At 40.3% G+C, this 18,437-nt stretch overlaps 1 protein-coding gene across 3 annotated transcripts in view; it reads left to right on the top strand.

Annotated features, from left to right (window-relative positions):
• The first annotated feature begins 2,120 nt into the window (after positions 1–2,120).
• unc5db (unc-5 netrin receptor Db) overlaps positions 2,121–18,437 on the top strand; it is a 175,904-nt gene continuing 159,587 nt past the window's right edge. For all 3 annotated transcript variants that reach the window (XM_053480677.1, XM_053480676.1, XM_053480675.1), the window contains exon 1: positions 2,121–2,384. In XM_053480677.1, the coding sequence (XP_053336652.1) occupies positions 2,303–2,384 (82 nt within the window). In that variant the 5' untranslated portion in view covers positions 2,121–2,302. The remainder of the gene's footprint in view (positions 2,385–18,437) is intronic.

The following is an 18,437-nucleotide window of genomic DNA, read 5'->3' as shown; positions in this document are numbered from 1 at the left end:
GATGCTTTTCCTTTCAAATCAGGAAGTCAGAGTGACACCATATTGTTTGTGAATAGTGTTTGAATGATTAACACAACAGGAAGACATCATGTATAATGACACTGCTGGTTCTTACTGATAGAAAAACCCTGACAGTGTATAAAAAATATTTTCGATCAGATAGATACATTAAACAGCCATGAGTAACATTATGTATAAGTCACACAAATTTTAGTCGCATCCAAATATTTGAGGGTGAGTCAAAAATTATTCGCACACTATATTATACTAAAATGTCTGTTTGTCTCATTAGCGCTTTTCCCCTGTTAAGCAATCAACAGTGCTCATTACAGTGAGAAGCGTATTGAAGACCTGAAGCCTAAACACCAGATTAAATGCAGAGGACTGTTGTATTTAAGGACATTGTGATCTTGCATGACGATGCACGTCCACACACTTCTGCCCACACTGTCTACATGCTGCAGGTGTTAGAGCATCCTCCCTTTAGTCCTGATCTTCCTCCATTGGACATTCAGCTGTTTGGTCCCCTGAAAGCAGCCCTACGAGGATGAGGATTTACCCCTGAGGAAGGAGTTAAAACAGCAGTCTTGCAGTCTCACAGCTCAGCCTAAAACATTTATTTATTGAGATAATACAAAAGTGTGCACAAAAGCAAGGAGATTATGTTGAAAAATTCTGTATTGTCTTTTTAAAAGTTAATTAAAATAAATTCTACAGGCAGAGTTTTTTTTTCTTTAAGCAATGAACAGCTGGAATAAAGTAATATATGCTCATTTATAACATACACCAATAAATCATGACATATTTTAGAGGCAGGACAAATACACGCCAGAGAGCATTTAATTCAACAAACACAATACTAGTACAGGCTGGGTCACTGGAAACTATTTTTCATCTATAGTTTTACATGCTAGATTCCATAACACTCAGGTATGGGCCGTTAAAAGAAACATCCAATTAAATTTTAAGTAAATTTGTACCTCGACATATATTCACTTTAAGAAATAACTAACATTTAGCAAGAAATTTGAAGCATTTTTAGCATACAAGGAAATGAACTGAGCTAAAATGAAAGCTGGCTAAGTTGCTTGTACATCCGGGGGCCGTTCCAAATTTGTCCGCGTTAGTGAAAAGCCAAGCAAAGAGAGTTTACATATTTTTTGGTGTTTTTTTTTTTTTTTGCATTTCGTGCAAGATTTATTGAAGACATAGCAACATGGATCCCAAGAATGTTAGCAAGGACAGTCACAAGACAAAAAGGAAGCCACTTTCAGGTTTGTTTTTAAAGCAGCCAGTGCCAAGAGAAATCTTAAATTAAGGTTAAGTGAGGTTTAATGTCTATTTATTTCATATTTACATGTTTTTTTTCTTAATGTTTAGATTGTTTTTATATGCAAAAATATGATTATAGTGTTGTAAATTGGTAATACTTTGGGGGGCTGGAACAGAGGATCTTAATTGACTTTATTTCCTAAGGGAAAATGTGTTCGGCATTACTACCTTTCGCCTTAAGAACTCGCCTCCGGAATGGATTAAATTTGTATGCTGAATTACACTCTCTTTTTTTTAATTGCTGTTCTGTATAATTTATTTATTAAATGTATCGTTTATAATTGTGTGTGCCAATAAAATGTCTGATTACCCTATGTAATATATATTTAGCTAACATCTATAATGTTATTTAGGATGAACACTTCGTATGGGAGCACAATATTATTTCTTATGAGGAAATGCGTTTCGCAATACGACTTTTCACCTTAAGAACTCGCCTCAATAACGGATTACACTTGCATGCCGGGGTACCACTGGTACACCCTGAAACCGTCTTTAAAGATTTAAAAGTTTAAAAGTGCAGTTCTGTTCACTTAAACTCAACTTTCTGCCCAACTCGCACGTGCTAGCTAACTGCAAAGTCAACTGTTTCCTTCGCGCGCGCGTTCCACTGAAACATCTGCCGCTGATGCTGATGCTGCTTCCACGCGTGACCCCGCCCACCTCGGCGCGCTATTGGCTAAGACGTCCGTCTTCCCGCCAGCCTCGTCAACTTACTATTGGCTGCCTGTCCCACGTGTGACGCTTGAAAGTCTGAAGAGGCAGCTCGAGAGATAGAGTTGCGCGCTCGCGCTGTGGCCGCGGAGTGATGATGGCAGTCGGATAGCTTCGGCTTCAGCGTGCCAAGTTCTCATCTTCTTCTTCTTCTTCTTCTCTTTTAAAGCTTTTATTCATTTGGAAGGACATTTCACTGAGGGTGTAGAGAGAGGGGGAATGTTGCGAGTTTGAGGAGGAGCAGACGGCGACAGAGATGCGAGCTCGGAGGGACAGCGCGCGCTGCTGGGACGCCGCGCTGATTCTCCTCCTGTGCGCGAAGTGCGCGTGCGGTCGAGGTAAGCACCACACTATGGGAATAAACTGCATAATTTCATGCAAAGATGTAAATCATGGAGAGAAATATTCATTAAAGACTCCATATCGTGTTTGGAATGATTTTTTTGTCTTTATAAATCACAGCAGTTCTTGATATTTGGCGTTTCTAAGCGCGCACGAGGACGCGCGTTTTTGGGGGCTGATTATTTATGATCACTTAATAGTGTAATATATCTGAACGTCTTGGACAAATGCGGATATGTTGTTGAATCTGTGTGTATGTGCATATATATATATATATATATATATATATATATATATATATATAGAGAGAGAGAGAGAGAGAGTAAGAGACATGCATTTTTGTTTAATAAATAAGATTGTGCTTTATAACATGCATACAGTATGTCACGCGCATGGGGAGATGCAACAGGCGCACAGGCTTTTCATTCTTACTCACATTTACTCCATTTTAGCGATAGTTCCTCCTCCTGCTCCTCCTCCTCCTGGTGTGGTGCCCGAGTCACACTGCAGTGCCTCCTCACCCATGCTCGGATGGGGATTAAAGTCCTGCATGTGGATCGAACCCAAGTTGCATCCATCTGCATCCATCAGCAGCAGTGAAATGTACAGTGTGCATGCATGCATGCAATACTCTAGGGAAGCCTATAGAGCAAAAACAGCCTTGAATGAACACCTAGAGTAGTGTTCGGTGTGTAAATGAGCACTCCTGTAGGGCTGTGTTGGATGAATGGATTACTCTTACATGGTTGCAATAATACCTGCAGTACAGAATCAAACGCTTTAACGTTGCATTAATTAACTCAGGGTTGGATTTAAGGCGTTCGTTTGTCCAGCAAGATTCTGTGGAAGCCATGGGAAATTTAAGAGTTTGTGGTTCGATGCGGCGGGATGCTTAAAGTCGGACCAGTTGAAGAGCGTGTAATTTTCACGAAAGGGGGCGGGGTTGTTATGAGTATCATCAACTTTTTTGTAAATACAAACTCGTTATTTTTGGAACTTTAGTTGTGGACATTTATTATGTATGTGGAATTACATCAATTAAGAGAAAAGCTGTCTTTAATTAACTTTTACTCTTTGTGTGTATCTACTGATTACAAATTGAACCCCAAATTTGGTCTTGTTATTTTTTGCATCACATTTCTTTTTTGACATCTCAAATTTGACATCTCGAATTGTCTCGAACTTGTCCTATTGAACCAGAAGGTCATCAAGGACTTCTCTCCAAGGACTTGAATTAAAGATGACAAATTATTCCCTAATCAATCTTTATTAAAATTCATGATTGGCTGTGAATTTTAGGATTCCATGTGGACATTGCATGCTTTTAGAACCTCATAACTGCCCTACTGTAGTTTCATACCACGATGCGGTTCAGCCAACAAAGATCTGTGAGTCCAGGTAATTTTTAAGAAAGCGATCATTTATGTGACAAAATGGAGGAAACAAGAAGAAATAGAAAGTCGTTGAGGAGATGACTAAGGAAACATAAGCAGTCTGTTTTGCCATGAGAACTGGAGCTACGGTACACCTTTTTCCCCTTCCCATGTCCTCCCAGTGAGCTGAAGAAGCCGCAGTAGCACTAAACCTAACAGCGTGAACCGGAACGCTGCAGCGTTGATTTAACGTGTGTCCTGTGGATTGAAATCATTCTCACCGGGTTTAATGATCTCCAGAAGCGTTGATTTAATGCCCAACATGGGAGCTAATGCCACCACGCAGGAGTTAATTCCTCACGGTCGGTGTTAACTCTGCCCTGCAGATCTCCCCGCGTATGTTATAGCTGTCATCTCGCCTGGACCGTTTCCTTTTCCTCTGTAGCACAGCAGCAGGCCTTATTAAAGCACTGCTTCAGTTTTACAAAGCGTCAGGAAGCTTTCATGCCCACATAAGGGATAAATTAGTGTGTGAGAGGCGTGTTTGTGTGTGTGCGTGAGAGAGATTATTGTTATTGTTACAGCACTCTACTGTGTGGTTCTGACGATAAATTGTTGGATAGTTTTTTACACTTTTTAATTTTTTATTCTTTACACTTCAATTTTAAACCACCGTTTATATCCAAGTGTGTGGTTGTGGGTTAAAAATAAAATAAAACAGCGCACCCTCAAGGACGTTGTCTTATCGTGATCTCGATCTAGGTTTATCTTTCACCCAAGGCCAGAGAAGGACAGCGAACAAAAGCGGAGGTCCGTGCACATGAGCACGGGTGAAGGTCGAAGCGAGCCGCTTCCACTCCCGTTTACGAATCCATCACCTGCTTCGGTGTGCGCGCTTACATTTACATTTAAATGAAACCAAACGAGCGAACACTGGCGGATGAAATACAGTAGCGGCACCGGTAATAAAAAAAGCAACGTCGCTGTGTTTCTTGGAGGGCCGATCTCACCAGGAAAGCGGCGTCATTTAGGCGGCGATGGTGTGTAATTTATGAGTAACAACGACTCTCATTTATGCAGAGCATGCATGGAGTGAAAAAAAAAATCACACAAAAAATACAAGCAGGATAAATCTAGACTTCTGACCTACACATGGCCTTATCAGCACGGCGCGAGTGAATGATGTCAGAGCATATCGGTGTCACAGCCCGGATGATTAGTCATATCTACCCTAAAAAGAGTACAGCGTGCTCCTTTGAATGACCCCCATTTGTTTGAACGCCCACGTTCGTCCTCTTTGTCCAGGCTAACGTTCTCACAAAGGGATCAGCGTTAGATTAGCATCTCTGCTCCTATTGTTGCAGGAGAAATGATAAAGCGTTTCATTAATCAAAGCTATAAGAGATAATCCATCTCAAAAAGAATCTTCGTGGCTTTTATTATAAGAAAAAAAACACTTTTGGTTCACGACTGTGTGTCGCGTCAGCAAAATCCAAACCAACTTCCAGGTCAAAGCTGAGCTGGTACTTAAAGACTGAGCATTGGCTTCTTGGGATTTGACCTCATACCCTTCAAGTCAAAGACATGTCTTATGTTACCTTTAAGTGCCTTTTAAGGCATGGTGGTCTGTCCATGAGGGTAGTGTTTCATCCTGGTCTGGTGTACTCTCTTCTTCTAATGTTCCTTCTGGTTTTAGGGCACCTATTATGCAAATTTTTTTAGTTACCTCTCTTTTTTCTTTTCTTTCCTTTTATATCTATTGACATATAACACAAGATTTCAGGCGAGAAGGAATCCTGGAGTTCAGCTCGAATCAGGGACTATTTCTGATTGGCTAGAAAAATACACTTCCACAAAGGAGCATTTCAGCAGAAACATTAACCGAGGCATTTCAGAGAGTCTAAGACTGAGCACGGTTAAAGGACATTGTATCTTATTTCTAAACCTTTGACTGAGATGTGAATAATTTTGCTGGCATCTGAAATAAAGAGAAATGAAGCTGCAGAATTTATTACACACTCTTACTGTAGATGTTGCCTTGTGGGACGGGACCCGGAGCTCGAGTGGTGGGGTTTGGTCTTTAATGACTGACGAACACACACACTTTGCGAAAGGCACCTAGGACACCAGTAAGCTGTGTATTACTGTAGGTACAATATTAACACCACCACCATGAGACTAGCATGTACTTCCTCCATTTATTCCGAACGTGTCAGAAGCCTGGCGCTGGGACATGTGACGTCTCCTGCGAATGCAGCACGCTGTTTGATGGAGCTGTGACAGGCAGCGTCAGCTCGTCTCCTGTCATCTCCACTCCGCTCTTCTTTCCCACCTTCTCTCTCTCTCTCTCTCTCTCTTGCTGCAGTCACTCTTGGTCTTTGCCTCTGCCCTTCCCAAGACTATTGAAGATGATTACAAGCCAGCAAGAGATCAAAATCTAATAAAGGGGGAAAATCGATAATGAAAATATGAGGAACAGTGCAGTAGAGGATGCTGAATGTGTGTGTGTGTGTGTGTGTGTGTGTGTGTGTGTGTGTGTGTGTGTGTTTAACATAAATGGCAAAGGAGTATGCAATGCAAGGATCTATCTATCTATTTATCAATCTGACCCCCATTATAGTCACCATTCTAATTGTTTTCTGTACAATAAAGTGACAAAATAAGGTACGATTCAAAAATATATATATTATTCATGTAATTAATTTGTAAAAATATAACCTAACAAATAATATATTATAATACAATAATATATATAATATAAATTTTTACAAATAATGTCCTGTACACATAAGGAACTTGCACACCTTTACTTCGTAAAAGTGGAATAATACTTGGATTGTGGCGTCTGATTAGCAAGGATGTAATGCAGTGTTATTATTATTATTATTATTATTATTATTATTATTATTATAAATATTAACATTATTATAATAATAACAAATTTCATTATTATTTCCTTTTTATTTACTTATTTTTATGAAATTATAAGTTGTTTATCTGTATTTTCACACATGTACTGATTGTATATTTATGAAGTGATATTTTAACCCATGAGCTCATTTCTCAGCCATGTGCTATTGTTTATTTAAGTGCGCAGTGTTTGGGCGTCTCAGAGCCTGTAGGAAGTTAGGTAGGCTGTGTTTCTCCTTCGGATTGGTTAAAATTTTAATTTGCATCTATATGTGTGTGTGTGTGTCTGTGTGTTGTATGTGTGTGTTTAAAAATGCCCTTAAAACATTACTTTTAATTAACTTTGATTTGGGTTCATTTAGTATTCACTCAGATCACAACATAAAAATCCTGAACTGAATGGTAGGGATTGGAATATAGTACGTGCTGTTACACCCTTACTGTGGGGTCTGTCTGTCTGTCTGTCTGTCTGCCTGTCTGTCTGTCTGCCTGTCTATCTGTCTGTCTGCCTGTCTGTCTGCCTGTCTGTCTGTCTGCCTGTCTGTCTGTCTGTCTGCCTGTCTATCTGTCTGTCTGCCTGTCTGTCTGTCTGTCTGTCTGTCAGCAGGTCTTTCTGTCTGTGGGTTTATCTGTAAGTCTTCCCCTCCATCCATCTGTCTATCTGTACGCATAACTGTTAGTCTGTCTGTCTTCATTTTGTCTTTGGCTATCTCTCTGTTCATCTCTCTGTCTGTTTGTGTTTCTATCTATTTTTCTGTCTGTCGATCTTTCTATCTGTACATCTGTCTATTTATCTCTCTCCTTACTGTATCTACTGTATCTCTCTGCTCCCTTGCCTCTTCTCTTCCCCTCTATGTTTTTCTCTTTCTCTCCCTGTTCCTCTTTTTACCCTCCCATCTATTGATTAGGTTTGGGGGGAAAAAAACAACTGACAATCACGATCACAATCTTCTTTTTAGTTCACACATGATGCGATTTAAAAGTTGCACAGTTTTTAGAAGTTATTTGGTTTATACGAATAGACATTGGACGTGGTCCTTTTTTAGAGGACATTTAGAAAGCATCATTTACACTATTTTGCTGTAGGTACTGTTGTTACTTTCTCGACAACGCAGACGGGGACATAACATGAAACACCATCACAACTGAGAAATAAACTCTGAGTATTATTCTGAGCGATGTTAATTCAGCATGGCTTCACACAGCATTGGAAAAGAACCTTTAAAGGAAAGAATAAGCTTTAAATTAAACAACGTACATTTGTGTGTAACATCCAAAGTTGATGGGTATGTGTTTGTAGAAATAGTTAAATGGTTAAAGCTAAAAATTAACATAGTGTTCTTAACTTGCCTTATACTCAACATTTTGATGGTGCAAGGTTCAGTCATCCCATATTTTTGGAGTAAGTCATAAAAAGTCACGCTGTCGTGTATGTGTGTGTGTGTGTGTGTGTGTATTGAGGATCGTGGTAGCTTGTAGATGCATTATGGTTGTTTCTGTGTCTTCCACATACTGTGTGCACAGTTGCTGTTGATTGGCTCTTTTGAGTGACGCGTATAGCCACGCCCACCTCGAGGGAAGAAGCACTGAATAAGTAAAAAAATTATTCTAGATGCTGTGATATAATCTGGCACATAACTGTTCATAACTTCTCTTTTACTCAACATTTTGCTTTAATTTATGATGTAGGTTTTACTTCAGGGAAAAACCGAAGGACTGGCAAAGTTTCAATAAATTCTGTTCAGCCCGTTTTGTGTGATGCTGTGACAAAATCTGGCTGGACAGACATACAGACATTCAGACATACAGACAGGAAATTTTCTGAGACTGGTTTCTGGTCCTATAATGAATGAAACATAAAAAAAAATATCTTTGAAAGTGCGAGTTCTGACCAGTGTACAGCCGAAACCTTTCTTTTATTTATATAGATGTTCTGACTTTTCAAATCTATAATAATTCCAAATCTCTGAAGTGATTGATCTGTCTGCCTGTTATAAAATCAGACTGTGTATGTATGTAAGTGTGTCTTTCTGTTACAGAAGTGAAAAGGTAAAATACCTGTATAGAAGGAATATGTATTATATCTCCACAATGTACATTTCTGAGACGAAAAGAGAAAGACGGACAGAGAGACAGACAAACAGAGATGGTGTATGTTTGTGTGTGTGTGTGTGTGTTAGTGTGTATGTGTGTGGGGGGGCTCTGACCTTCACTCCTCACACGCAGTGTTGATTTACTGCAATATTGCTGGAAAGCAACTCAGCTCCTTAGAGCTGATGGAGGAAGGGGCGTGTTTCATCCATGTATTGTCCTTGGTGAAGTGTTCTATCTTTAGATGACTTGATATGATCCAGACCGCGCCTCCTTTCAGGACAAGTGACACTTTAAAGATAACAACAAGGTGAAAGTCATGACGAGCCATCAGAGCATCTAAAAAGGCGATGTCTCTTAAATAGCTCTGACGACTTAATAAGACAACCGCGTATGCTTTTCAACATGGGCGGAGTCATCCTGGAGGGACCACACCCACCAGCATGGAAACATTACCTCATGTAGTGAGCTTGATTTATAGTGTTGCTTCTTTTTATAAGGAGAGACTGTAAGTCAGTACAGATCTCCAAGTGAAATAAGTAAATGACCCCCCACACATGGACTTACACGTATCCTTTCCTTTCCTACATGTCCCACAATCCAGTGCGTCGGCAGCCTGTCTGTAAAACCCAGGCTCAAGAGTATTTAAGATTCTGATGAGAAATAACTGGTGCAGTAACAGAACACTCATTCGCTTTTTTTTTTTCCCCAGCCCTGCATTATTCCATCTTGCCTAAAGGACTTTTGGGATTAGCGCCCATTAGCATACGTTGGTATCCAGGCAACGGCGTGACACGTCGCAGCCCTTCATGGAGAGTGTCTCAGACAATTCCTTTACTTCAGCGCGCAGCAGTAAGCGCGAGGCATGGACGCCTGGTGTTTCAGACACACCCCAAATCCCAGTGTGTGCTAATTACTGTTTACCCGTCATCAGTGTCAGTTCTGGTGGTCCACCATCCAAATATATACGCAACGTAGCATGTTTACAACTAGCTGATTACACAGGCAAATGGAAATAGATTTTAATTATTGTTTTAATAAATTGGTGCAGTAATCATCTAACCATGACATCACCAACAACCCAGATCCCGCTCAGTGCCGGTTCCTGTGACATAACAGACATCGACATGAACAGGAAGCTCCTCCCCTCCCCGAAGATTATTTATTTATCTATAGATTTATTTATAGATTTTTCTTTATTATTTTTTGCAGATGGCACCCAGCAGATGAGCTTTTTATCTGTCTTGTTTATCAGCTCTCAACCCCAGCCCTCATCCAGCGTTATTTACAGCTCTCTGAAAAACGGGGGGAAAAAAAACTCTCGCCATGCTCCCGTAACTCAGTTTACACACGCGTCATAAAAAACGAACAAGAAACTGCCCGAGGGCTTCTTTTCCCCCTCGTTCACGTTGATGTATGTGTTCGTTCGGAACTTTACGAGGTTTTTCCCTGAGCTTGAAACACCACCAGACTGTCGCGCGGAAACATTTTCAAGCCGTAAAGGCAAGAACCTGTCACGTTACGGCGCTTTTTAAGGTAAACGACACAGCAGGTGAATGAGGAACGACGCAGTCTTTCAGACACATTTTTTTTTGTGCGCGTTGATCGGTTTGTTTACGAGGTGTTTTTTATGACTTTTTTTTTTTTTTGTTAAACTCAGGAAGATGCTGAAGATTTCAACTGTTACAAAAATGTGCGGGAGGTTTTCACTAGGTTTCAAGTAAACGTTTCAGAGCCCGCAAAAACGTCAAATACCGGGGCGGCCGATCTTCTTTTATTAGAGCACGAGCAGAACATGAGTAAAAGAGCCTGAGAGTGAAGAAAAAAGTTTCAGTGTCAGTGTAAACAGACTGTAATCCAAGCTTTCATCACCTGCTCCATCTCTCTTTCTGTTTGACATACGGAGGCTAAGCTGTGTCTGGAAGTGCTGAAAGAGAAACTCAGAGAAGCCGTGACAGTGTGTGCGGGCAGTATGCTGTTAACGCACACACACACACACACACACACACACACACAAACCTACGCTTAGACATGGTCTACTGTGCCTGAGCTTATATAGTATATTACATTATATTATATTATGTTGTATTATATTTCCGTTTGATCTCGCCGATCAGCCATAACATTATGGCCATTATAAGAGATGAAGGGAATAACATCTCGTTTCAAGTATTTCATTACAACACCACCTGGAAGTGGGTGGAATATCGTATTAGGCAGCAAGTAAACATTTTGTCTTTAAAGATGATGTGTTGGAAGCAGAAACAAACGGACAAGCTAAATAATCTTCAGCAACTTTGGCAAGGGATGAAGTGTGATGGCTAGACGACTACTCCAAAACTGCAGCTCTGCTGGGATATCCCAGGTCTTTAGTGGTCAGGACATCCCAAATTTACTCCAAGGAAGGAAAGTTGGTAGACTGATGACAGGGTTCTTTACAGGCACGCTTCATTGATGTACAGTATGTGGGAAGTGAAGGCTGGCCCGTGTAGTCCGATCCAATAGAAGAGCTAATGTAGCTCACATTACTGAAAAAGTGAATGATGGCTCTGACAGAAAGGCACACAGGGCATGGCAGACCAGTCAGAGTGCTCATGCACTATAGAAACCACCTATAATGGGCACGTGAGCGTCATAACTGTCAGAAGTCTTGTCTTTTCTCTCTCCACCCTGTGGATGGCTGGGTTATGTGTGATGCTTACCTGGCGAAGACTTGGCACGAGGGCGTACTGTGGGAAGAAGGCAAGCCGCTGGGGGCAGTGTGAGTCCCTGGACAGTGTACTGCTGGGAAACCCTGGGTCCTGCCATTCATAATGTTACTTGGATACGTTTTTACCTACCTGAACATTATTCCTGACCTGGTGTACGCCTTCATTTAAATGGTATTCTGTAATGACAGTGGCCTCTTTCAGCAGGATAATGCGAGTAGTGGTTCAAGAATGGTTTGAGGAGCACAACTTCAGTACAATGAGTTTAAAGTGTTGCCTTGTAGTCCAAATCCTCCAGATCTCAATCCTATGTGTGAAGGCAAAAAGGGAATTGCTTAATATTAGGCAGGTGGTCATAATGTTCAAATTCAAATTTTATTCGTCACATACACAGTCATACATAGTACGATATGCAGTGAAATGCTTTAGACAACTGCCCGTGACCCTAAAATGTTATGTTATGCCTAATAACTACATAATAATAATAATAATAATAATAATAACAACATTTTCCCACTATTTTTAAATGTACTGGTAGAAAAACAAGATATTGCATTACTCCTGTCATAAAAAAATAATGTTTATGATTTTAACATAAAATAAAAAATATATACAAAACAATATTTCAAATAAAGTTCAAGGGAGTTTATTGAAACCAGGAATTTTAATCTTTGTACCAGAAGTTATGATTATGTTACATGGAGATCATGATTTACATCAACTGTATTTTAACATTCAATCAAGATTCATTATTTAGGACAGTATATGACAGTATAGTAAACAAATGTTAAATAGTCTAAAATTAAATAAGGTTCTTAAATATATCCAGGACTACAGCTTTTGCCAAACATTTTTTAAATGTATATATATATATATATATATTGTCTGTACTCTTTTTAGAGTGCATTTCGATTGGCCTGGAGTTTGCTGCAATGCATAGTTTTAAGAATGTTAAGTGTGATTCCAAACCGCAGGGAGCGAAGCTGCTCAATTTAAAGGAAACCGTGTAGGGAACAACTGAACAATGGGTCTTTACTTCGCCAAAAGAATTCCCATCAGTCATTGCGCATCGCTGGAGCATGATAAAAATCATGGAGGTCAAAACTGGATTTATATGTCCATTATTCTCATCATCATCATCATCATTGAGACCATCATATTAATATGACACAATATTTTAAATGATAATTTAAATATGAAATCCTTATTATTATATTATAGGCTAGTAATCTGTAAAAAAAAAATTTAATCTTAGCACTTCTTGTACATTTATCAAATAATTTACAGGTTGTACACATTTCACTTGTTTATATTTTATAATGGTATTTATTTTTGTTTTGATAAATATTTAAAATGTATCAAATATTTCCGTAGTGTGAAATTTACCCAGCAGCAGCAACAGGTGTCCGAGGTCCTCATGTTCCCATGGTGGAATGGTGGAATTTTGTTGAGGGAAGTTCCCTTAATTAACGTTCCCTGCACACAGAGCAGGGAGTAGGGAACACGCTGTGAAGTACACGCCGGAATGGAACACGGCCATACTCTCTTTACGATTAGTATTTGTTCTTTTTTATGGGTGATTGGGGAAACACTGCCACCTAGTGACCTGGAGTACGGCGCGGAAGATTTTGAAGAAGAATTTCGGCATTTATTTAATACTTTTGTTAATTTTGTAAACATTTACATGTAGGATTTTTTTCGGCTGGCACATCAGACAATAAAGATTTGTGCTATAGAACTGAATTCAAATCGCAAAATTTGCAGTGCCACACACAAATAGAATAATATAGCATTCCGCAAAGCCTTAAGTCGTTTGTGGACGTGTGTACAAATGAATACGACTGAAGGGTAGGTACTAAATTGCTTTGCAAACCAATTTTATTCTAGAGGAGAATAAAATATACGTATTTAATAAGAGACATTATTAACACTCTTTCCTTTCTGCAAATTGAGTCACTTGTGAAGACACATAAGTTTTTAGACTTATTAACTGATTTCACTTTTCCTTACTGGTTACTGTGTACATCACTCTTAAGCATTGTTAAGTGTGTCCGTACACTTAGACATTGCCTAATATTTATTTAAACAAAGCTTTGGCTTTTTCATAAGCTCGAACCTCAAATTACAGCTCCTCCGTCCCGCGGTAAAGTTCCACACTCGCCACATGTTCACACCTCCAGCGTTGAGAGACAGTCCGCTTACACGTGATGTAATAAGTGTAATGATTTCTTGTGCATCGGCTTCAGGCTGTTCATTTAATACACAAAATCTTTATTAAAAATTAGTATCCGAGTTTAGTCTGAAAAATATTTCCATGTCATTGGAGTGACGGGAGTGGGAAAGCAAAGACGCACTGCAGCTCGATTACGTGAACACAGAAAAAAAGAGGATTGAATAAAAGATAAAAATAGCATTGTTGCAATAGAATGTACACTTCTATTAAATAGAATGTCTCCGCAGTTACATACAGTATAGAGAAAAGCGGTGAATTTATTTATTTATTTATGTATTTATTTAATTTTTATTCCAAGTAGGCCATGACCTCCAGTATATAGACTTTAATACTTGCACTATTGATCTGTAGGGAGAGGTTTGGTCCCTGGAAAGCAATGGATCAATCGATATTGGCTCAAGTGTATATTATGATTCATATCTCCAAGCAGTAATTAATTTATATTTATTTTTTTTAATTTTTTATTTTGTAATATAATAAATGAATGTTTTAAAAGCAGCAAAGGGAAAAGTGATACTGCATGCTTGTTAAATAAAACCTTATGGCACAAGCTAGAATTGATTCAAATAAAAATGATTCAGTGATGCAGATCTGGATAGTTAATGTTATTGTAGTCAAGTTCAACTATATCAGAATGTAGAAAGCCCAATTTAGCCTTCTTAGGTTAGTCTAGCTTTTCACATCGAGCAACCCCCAAATGTTCCCCACACACACACGGTCGTTAACTACCGAAGTTCAGGTAATCCATCCTGCGTGCTCCCCTAATCCACCCATAATCACATAATCCATCCCAGATCGTTTTGATGGTTTCCTCCGCCCGGTCTGTGTTTACTCACATGTTCACTGAGAAGCGGCTCTACTCTGCACTTTTCTGTTGGGATCGTGTAGGTGTGATGATAACAGAGCCGTTGTGTGTGTGTGTGTGTGTGAGAGAGAGAGAGGGAGGTATGAGCAAACTTTGATCACGATGCTGTTCATTGATTCGTGTGCTTTTTTTTTCACGCAGTTTGTTTGTTCTTTGTTCTTTCCCGCTCTCCCTCGAGTAGGGACCTTGACCTCGCGTATCTCCTCCAACTCGTCTGTTTTGCATGCCTTCCATCTTTAGGAAAGAAAGAAAGCGTTGCGTTTTTTCTGCACGGCCTCGGGGCTTTTCCGTTTGTGTTCGTTCCAAGTTTCGATCTTCCCCGGCCCTTTCACTTTGTAACAAGGCCAGAAGTGCCGCGAGAGCTGTTTGATAGTAGGCAGCGCCGCCTCTCACCATCACGCCCCTCTTTGTTGGTTTAACCTCCACCTACTTTACTGCGAACACTAATTCTTCAGCGTTTAAAGCTGCATTTAGGATCTAGAGAATAAAAGAAATAGTACTAGTGTTTGATTTGGGTCAAAATAAAGCACTTTTGATTAATAACAATGAAACGATATATGGAATAAGAAAGAGTTTATACACTTGCGGTGTGCTGTTGTAGGAAGATAACGGTTGGACGATTTTTAAGACTAATGATATAGTAAGAGGCTGTCATGGACCTAAAATTTCAGGATAACTTGAAAGCAGGGACACAAACAACAGGAACTGATCAAATAATCAGTTTTTTAACTATAGTATTCTCAGAGAGAACAAATCAACACCTTGGGACCAATCCGAATGAAGCACTCAGTACTATGGAAACTGAGGGTATCCTTATTTTCCTAAATCTTTAGGGGCTTTTTTTTCTTAGAGTAAACATGTCTGAGAAAAGATAATGGCCCGGGACGCACTTTAAATCACATCAGCCTCAACAACAGATGAAAAGCCTCGACCCTGGGCAACGAGCCAGAACAAGCTGAAAGCACCTCAGGATCAGGATCAGGTCCTAAAGAAGCTCACCGGAGCTGAAAGAGACTGCACGTGTGTCCTTCGCGGAACATCGCAGTGATTTAATGGCATGCAAACAGGGGAAGGCCACACACAAAGAGAAGTCATTTATCCATCCTTCCCTTCCCTGCATGCGCAATTTAATAAAGTGCCGAGCAATAAAACAGCTCCCTTCAAATCCAGGGGCAAATATCAGCTCATAAACACAACACAGCACAGAGCTCAGACGAAGGGCATCGGACGGCCTGCGGGGGAAAGCCTGCCGCGCACCCCGCAAATGAAGTCCTACAAGATACCCAGCTCCGACCCAAACAGCGCAACTTGTTGCAGCGGCAGTTTATTAGCGAACCACGCACCGGATATCAATAATGCAGATGTGGTTGCTCAACACTCTCGTTTGTTTGTGTAAATACCTCAACCAGTGGGCAAGCATGTATGAATTTCGAATAAAGCATAATTAATGGAAGCACATTGATCACACGTCAGGTTTCGGGCCCGGATAATTAACGCGGCTGTCTGAAATATTTATGCCGTCTGGAGTAAGAGCAGAGCATCGAAAGGCAACCATGCGGAAATCCAAACCGCAGTCCGGCTATTAAATATTAAAAGGGAACATTAATCTAAAGCCTTGTTTTGCGGTGACAGAGGGTGCGGATTGATCCCGAGCACGGTGAAAGCCGTTTCAAAGATTCGACCGCGGAGTCACAGGAGGTCAAACACGGGGTCAGGGTGGATTTAATGGAGCTTTACAGCTATTTTTATCCGTTGTTTCTAATGCGACGTTGTCCGAGAATATCGTCAGGGTTGTGAGCGAACGGGAGAAGCCGATTCCTGCTGTAGTTTCAAACTGATTGAAAAGCACAATGCGTGAGATGTTTGTCTCTGCCGATAAGTCGCATTACTTCACCGGTCCTTCAGCTCATTTAGTTTCCCCTGCTCTTATTACAAGATGTAGGTCAGGACCACTACATTCACACAAGCTCACACCTGCACTTCCCATCCTGAGGAATGATGCTCGACCTGTTGCATGATTAAGTCCCATCGTGTGTATCGCTGACTCTCAAACACCAGGGGACGACTTAAAAGAAATAAACATGGCAGCCTGCCAGCCTATTTTGACTCCGGCGTATAGCTGCCTGAAATAGGCTCGGAGGCTTATTGCCCGAGCCGCGTCTTTCCCCTTCGCATGACCTCATGAATAAGTATTGGTGAAGCAATTTTTCCAGATTCCGAAAGGAACTTTTTTTTTTCTTTCTCGCCTAGCAGCCAACACCTATTTGCCCACCGTAATGCAGGAACAAATGAGGTAGCATCAGCTAAACGGGTTATCAGAAGGGTATAAGAGGAATGCCAGGCGCGTAGTTCCCAGTCAGGCGCATCGTGGTGTGCATCCACGTTAATTAGGCATTAAGTTAGGCTTTGTGGCATCTCAGAAGGGCGTTAAATTAATGCGCACACCTTGACGAACACCAGCCCAAAAGTAATTGCATCGACTGTGTGCTTAACACTACGCTAATCTAAGATCACTTACAAGCTCTGCTCTGCATAGTGAAAATCTCCCTCTCTCTCTCTCTATCACAGACACACACACACACTTGCTGTTTTGCTGTTAAGCCTGTGTCAAAATGGAAAGTGTGCTAATTGATCCTCAGTAAATCAAACAGAATATTAATTGTCTCACACTTGGTTTTTAGTTTAGCTAATGTGCATGTTAAGAGCAGTGCAAAAATAAAATAAGACACACACACCAGAACTACTGAAATGGACGCACATGGAGGCAAACAACATGTTTAAAAATGTAACCTAAAAGTCATTTTCAGTGGTTGAATCAGCAGGATGTTCTTACAGGACACTTACAGACACAAGCATGCATTATCTCTGTGTGTAGCAGTGCAACAGTCTTATTTCTTCATCATCCTGGCATTTAGTCACATCTCTCCTTTGAAACGCCTGACGGTTATTCGAACACCCGTGTGGAACTTAGCTGGAAGACCACTGTTGAATTTGACGAAGTAGATTTTTGAAAAGGTGCTTTTGAAACTCATGAAACATGGAGCACAGTGCAAATTTCTGCTTGATCAAAAAAAAACAAAAAAACAAGAAAGCTGAACTTCACCTGACTTTTTGCTTTAAACAATATCTGGTACTTTGGAGAAAAAAAAATCCAGATTAATCCCAGCTGTCCTTTTCGATGTTGGAAATAATTTGATAAATGACATTTTGTGGCCACGGCTCCAGGCCCGGCATCTCGCTTTGATAAATGTTACTTTCCTTGGGTTGTCTTCAGTCAAAGGCCTTTCTTAAAGGCCACCTTCGTCATCATCACCGCTCGCTTTTGATGAGACCCGAACCTGCTACTGTTATTGCGGATGTAAAGAGCGAGGGAAAGAAACACGCCGACAGACATAAATGTCAGCGTGGAGCGTCGTAGGCGCCCACCAAGACATTCAAGAGGAATGCAGATTTCTTCACTTCTGTGATATAGACTTGTGTGAACTCTCTGAACTGATATCGTTACATATAATATGTCTGATAAAATTTAGGTTCTGAACACAGGAAAAAAATTTCAATATGCAGTTCAATCAAAACACGTGATTTTAACTGACAGTGCTAAATCATGCAGAATCAGGTCAGGTGGTGTTCAGATTATACATCAAAACATGGTAAAAGTGGCGTGGTTGTTGGCAAGACATAATCAGTTTTTGAAATGCTGCATCATTGACCAGGTACTGTATACAGGTGTTTGGTGATAAAGTCAGAGAGGCCAGACTAAGTTGGTTTGGACATATTCAGAGGAGAGACTGTGAATATATCGGTAGAAGGATGCTGAGGTTGGAACTGCCAGGCAGGAGGTCTAGAGGAAGACCGAAGAGGAGATTCAT

Source organism: Clarias gariepinus, chromosome 21 (assembly GCF_024256425.1).
Source record: "Clarias gariepinus isolate MV-2021 ecotype Netherlands chromosome 21, CGAR_prim_01v2, whole genome shotgun sequence".
Classification (NCBI taxonomy): Eukaryota; Metazoa; Chordata; class Actinopteri; order Siluriformes; family Clariidae; genus Clarias; species Clarias gariepinus.
The sequence above is the reverse complement of the archived record's forward strand: the minus strand, read 5'-3'. Positions and strand labels throughout refer to the sequence as shown.